At 34.7% G+C, this 6,028-nt stretch overlaps 1 protein-coding gene across 1 annotated transcript; it reads right to left on the bottom strand.

The window, feature by feature from the left end:
- Positions 1-489: 489 nt before the first annotated feature.
- Positions 490-4,820, bottom strand: LOC306842833 (transmembrane protein 263). The gene is made up of 3 exons (XM_079373927.1): positions 4,531-4,820; positions 3,103-3,173; positions 490-2,124 (listed from the first exon to the last, which is right to left on the bottom strand). The coding sequence occupies exons 2-3, from the start codon at positions 3,164-3,166 to the stop codon at positions 1,826-1,828; spliced, it is 363 nt and encodes a 120-aa protein (XP_079230053.1). The 5' UTR covers positions 3,167-3,173; positions 4,531-4,820; the 3' UTR covers positions 490-1,825.
- Positions 4,821-6,028: the final 1,208 nt, after the last annotated feature.

Genomic DNA, 6,028 nt, shown 5'->3' with positions numbered 1-6,028 from the left:
AGCAATAGACTAAACCCTTTAAAGGGAAGGCTATGGATCTGTCTGCTGTTCAAACTGCATGGCCAAAAGCAAAAGACCCCATATTTTTTATTAATGCTTTGGCTATATAAGCTACACCCATTACTTATTTGGTTAGACAAATGTTTTAATTAAATTGGGCCTTTTGTGGTCCAGCATTTCCATTGCCCTGTGCACAAAGCCAGGTCCATAAAACAATAGTTTATTGAGTCTGGTATGAAGAACTTGATGGACTTGCACTTCAACTCACTGTTGGATTATGTTCTTCCACTTCAACAGCCAAGAAATAAAAACTAATTTGTACTTTTTTGCATTTACCATGATAGTATTTATTCACATTTAAAATTAGATTTATTTTTTTATATTTTCACTTTAATATATATAGCTTCAATTTATTTTTATTTTACTTTATTAATTTTAGTACTTTAACTTAATCTTGTCTCCAAGGCAGTATTTTTTTTTTTACTTTTTATCAATTATTTGCCAAGGCAACACTTGTTTTTCATCTGATATTTATATTTCAGAAAGGAAATGACTTTTATTTGTTTTAGTTAACAATAAATACAGCTGTTGGAAAGTGATTTCAACAATATTGTTGCTGTGTCGTTGTCTTTTGTGAAATTTATTCCCAATCAACTACCTTCCACAAGATTTAACACTGAAGAAATTGTGATGTTTCTTTAAGTCCTTTGAATTCACATTATTACACTGAAATATAGATTGTCTCAAATCAAACAACACATTAATAATACATTTGATAACTATCTATCTATCTAAAATGAAGAGTACACCGAATACCATAAAGTATACTGCATATCAGCATTAACAAAAAGAAGAAAATCCTCAAATACACAACTCTTTTTCCAATCGTAATCTTTGGGAAAGGCAAAACAAATACTTGACAGAAGAAAATACTGTATTATACTTTGCCATCTCATGCGATTCTTTGTTGGCCCATAAAACAAAACATAAAAAAAAAACAAAATTCACATTAAAGAGTTAAAAGAGCAAACAGAACAAAGAAGTGAAAGGACAGATGGAATTAAACACAGAAATGAAAAAGAAAATGTCTCTAGGTATTGGAATACAGCTATAGTCATCAAAATAGAACCCCCCCCCCCCCCCCCCCCCCCCCAAAAAAAGGGGGGAAAAAAGCAGTACTATCAGCATTCAGATTTATGGCTCACAATTGTAATTTTTTGTGTGTGTAGGTTTGTGGTTTCTCTGTTTTTCAGAGGGACACAGAGAGTGATCGCTGGAGTTCAGCATGGACCCCAGAGGCACAAAGTAAGTAATCTCACAAACAATCAATCAGATGGATGGAGCACCACCATCAGCACCCCATGGTCTGAGATTTTCCCCCACAGCACCTAGAGGAACACTTGATTGATCTTCATCCTTACAACCGGCTTGAAGCAATTCAACTGTAAGGTGTGCTTAAAACATGTGATTCTTTGCATGTACAGTCAGACACAAGTGTGTGCTCAGTAAAGCATAAACGGAACATTTAGAGGTCCACGTATCTACCTCTGGTCAGATATTTAATACTTCATACATAAACAGTTTGACTCTGAATACAACACACACTTAATGTCATATTCCTATAGAACACAAAAACAAAAGTTCTTGCGTGGAGCAGATGAAGGCCACCCGGCTTGCGAATGTCATCTTGTTGGTCCGGTCAGGTACACGGATATGGTCCAAATATGCTCGTAACACAAGCGTGAACTCCACAATCAACTCCCTCTGGAGTCGAAGAAGACACGATGCAGATGCCTCTGACAAAAGTACCTTTGAGCCACGTGATTCAATCAGACTTGTCCTTCTTCTTGCCTCCGCCAATGGGAACTTTACTGGCGACGGCAGAGCCGACGGCGGTCATGCCACCAGCCACGGCGGACACGCTGCCCTTCACGAGCCCCACTCCCATCGCTGGAACAGCTGCAACTGAGGTAACAGCCGTTTTCGTGAGATGAAGGCTTTTCCCTCCAACCCAGGCGACTCCACCCACTGTGGCCCCAACGGCTCCCTTTGTGACACTGAACAGACCACCGGCCACCCTGGAGAACATGCCAGGCTGGGGTTGGGGATGGTCTTTGTTGGCATCTACAGGATATAAAATGAAATGTTAATATTGAAAATATCACCAGATAAGATAATGGAGTAGCTATATAAAATAAAATAAAAATGAAGTGAAGAACTCTATACAATTAATATGTGCTAGTCATATTTTAATAGTAATTATTATTTCATTTAATTTCTCACTTCAATTAAACATTTTGCTTTCAATAAATTAAAATAAAAATGTATTAGGTGAATAATTATTCATATTATTTTATTAAAAGTAATTATTAGCTTAGATTAATTTCATACCTAAGTGTTCACTTTCAATTTATAAAATAAAAACAAATTATTAGGCAAAGGCCTTCATACAATTAAATATACTAGCCACATTAATTAGTAATTAATAAAATTAATAATTTAAATTCATTACTATATAATTTTCAATGATTAGAGCAATTAGAATTCTATGAACAATATGAATGACTTGCACTATTCATTTTATTTATTTGTGCATATAACCGTTGTGGATATTTATCATCATTTACCAGTTTTTCAATCACTTTATTAATTAAAATTCAAAGTTACTGCATTTAGTGAAACGTTTGGTTTGAAAAGTGTACTTATGGCATCTTGCTTTAAAATAAATGTTATTTTGAAATTTCGTAATCTACAGCCAAAACAGGCATATATCTTTAATGTCTAAACACTTTTTAGAGAACAATTTTATAGCCAGATGTACTAAAACCTACTAATATAACCAGATTTACAATTTTATAACAAAATCTAATAATTTTGATAATTAAGACTGGAAAAAAAGTAGGGAAATGGCCTAGTGTCAGTCTTGAATTGTGCAAGAGCACCACTATGTGGCACAAAGCATTATCATTCTCCTGCATGAAGATGTACTAAGCACAGCTGTATAAAATGATTTATTTGACATGACCGTGCCAAGATAAAAAACCTGATTGCTGCAAAAAGGAATAAATCTAAGTCACTTTCACAATGCATAACTTGCAGTACCTGCTGGAGGCTCATCCTTCAAGTATGCAGGCAACTCATCCCGTTGCTGGTTTGTTTCACTCATTTTTACTCTACATAAAAAATACAAACAAGATGTGGCAGTTAGAATACCCTCCTTCATTTTCCACAGAAAAAATAAATAAAATTAATTTGTCTTCCAAGAATCAAGACCAGACACAGAAAACAAGGTGAAATGTTGCCACTAAAAATGGGCTTCGACCCAACAAGCACTGACACAGAACAAGGCGGACCAGTTTACTCTGTCAACAAAAAGCAACCTGCAACACCCTGTCAACATAGCCAACCGCTAGACTGGACTATTTAAGGACAAATAAAATGATTGCATATCAGATCCTCCATACCAAAGTTCAAAATTCGTTTGAAGCAATAATTTGTACGAGATGGTATTATACTGAAATGCTAAATCTTTTTTTTTTTTAGTAGTAGTAGGCTAAACCTTATAAACATGTGGGATATGAGGGATATTAAGAAATCATAATTAAATATTAACATACAGCAGATGCAATATGAAACACTGTGATGCAATATTCCAATTTAATCATTTATTGTCCTGAAGTCATACCTAAAGGGACATTACCAAGGACAATAAAGATAAAATAGAGCTCATTGAGCAGTATATTAATACGTGTACAGTTACACGTAAGCAATTACTGAATGAGTGGAAATTAAAGAATAAATCAGGGTCTTGAGTCAACTTTATGATGTAACAAACCAGTGCATTATTAATATCAAGTCTGTCCTAAAGGGAGGTCAGATTCATGTCATTGAATCGATTCTTTCGCATGTAAAAGAACCGGTTCAAAAGAAAGAATCGATTCACTTTTAAAGGATTTCAGTAGCGTGGTCACATTTATAAAGTCATTTATTAAATAAACTGTGTGTAAAACTACAACACACCTTTACCTTCGAAATTTAACGATTTTGTTAACTCGTGAATCGTTTAATCCGGTTTTGTGAACGATTCATTTAAAACGACTCAAACGAATGATTCGTTCATGAATCAATAAACCTTAGCCGTTTCTAAATACGACGTGGCGCTTGAATAAATAATAATAATCTGGGTTTAAATTAACTCCATTTCATTTACACGTTAGGTGAGAAAGAACAATAAAGACTTGACCGGAAATGATATAGTCACCTTTACGAAGAATAGACTACATGTTAATCAAGCGAAGGAAACTTCGACTTAGAAAACTAAAGAGCCAGAAGCAGATCTTCCTTTGAAAATAATTACACAAAAATAGGGCGACAGCTCATTAAACGAGTTACATGAAGTTAGGTAAGAGATGCATTAGAGACAATCCAGCCATTGTCTACAGGGTCAATAAAGCTCTTATGCATCCCATGATATAACTAGTAAAAAACATGCAGAAGGAAAACTTTGCCAGCTGTCGTGTATATACTTACGAGTTGGCTTCTCTAAACTTCTGCAGATGAAGTTGGAAACTTCTGTCTCCACCCCTTGTTTGCTTCAAAGGAAAAATATGCTGCTCCGATTCAGAAAGCTCCGACAAGCTCCGACAGTTTTCTCCGACACGCGCTAAAATTACAATGGATCTGCAATCTGGCAAGACTTTTCTTATAAAGACCTATCTTTGCATAATGTGTACGTGGCGTCCTAGCTGTTTTTAACCACGTACCAATGTGGACACATAGGAGAGGAAGTGACGTTTCTGGTTCTTGCCCCTCTGGTGTGTGAAATGACTTCACTATACTCTGGCTGTGTGTGAAGTATGGTGAAAATGAAGGGTGTATCTGTGCACCTGAGTTGAGTTCTTGGTTTTTCTCTGACTGAGATCTGATAATGGACATGGATCAATTAACTTCTGAGGATAGACAGCAAAGTAATACTTGATAACTACATGACTTGTGCCATGTAAAGTATACTCTAAGAAATGTCAATAAAAATAGGGCCCAATGTGCTTAAGCAATTTTCTGTATTGATTTTTACTATGTGTTTAACCTATATTTTAAATTAAACGTTTCATTGTGTTGTGTTTTACGTTTAAAGGAAATGCAACGTAACAAATAAGTTAAATGACCTTTTACTAGTCTATTTTTTCCTACCACATGATTGTCAGCAACATGGTTGTGTTCCATTCAGAATTAAATTAAGAATGCCTTTTAAATTCTAATTTGAATTTGAACATGATGTAGAATCCCTATTTGAATTTAAGGAAAAAATAAGTGAAATTCAACTGTTTTAAAGTGACATTTTCAAAAATTTATTTCATTTAACGTTTATTTTCATTACGTACATAACATGTGTGGTATTTCTGAAAGTATTATGACATTGTTAATTAATCACAGCATTCAACAGTTTAATATTTCTGAAAAATAACTCTTGTCCAGGGCAACATTGTGTAACTGACTGCTCATATATGGTGCTCTCTCTGCTCTCTACAAGTAGCCCATGCTAATACAATTATTTTATATCTATCTATATATTTAGGTAGATTTGTAGAAAATGGGATAATGTACACGGCCTACAATCATCAACTCAAAATAAACCCCTTCAGAATGATTGTGTCACATTACCACCTTTATTCATTTTTAATAAGTCATCAACATTTCCTTACTTAATAGTCAATGTTTGAAGTTCCACATGTGTACATTTCATATATCTCATAGATGAATTTTTGGACTATGTTGTGAATAACATGCACTAATTCACCCAGAAGCCTTCAGTATGAAACCACTGGATTGCCGGTTATTGTTATTGCTCTGTTGTGTGACTGTGTTGAATTTCTTAATGTGTGCTGTGGCCAGTTTACTCATGAAGTCAGTTCTTGAATCTGAATTTTGCCCAATTGTGTAGCAAAAGCAAAAGCTGTTATGTTTTACAAAGAGATCCTGCCCTACTGTTCAATACAGATACATAAAATGTTTAAGTAATTTCAGCAAA

The sequence above is a fragment of the Barbus barbus genome, assembly GCF_936440315.1.
Source record: "Barbus barbus genome assembly, chromosome: 23".
Lineage (NCBI taxonomy): Eukaryota > Metazoa > Chordata > Actinopteri > Cypriniformes > Cyprinidae > Barbus > Barbus barbus.
Note: the sequence above shows the minus strand (reverse complement) of the source record. Positions and strands in the feature narration are given on the sequence as shown.

Coding starts and splice junctions, on each gene's coding strand:
- LOC306842833 (XM_079373927.1), bottom strand. CDS start 3,166: ATGAGTGAAACAAACCAGCAACGGGATGAGTTGCCTGCATACTTGAAG. Junction 2,125..3,102: donor GAAGGATGAGCCTCCAGCAG/GTACTGCAAGTT, acceptor TATATCCTGTAG/ATGCCAACAAAGACCATCCC.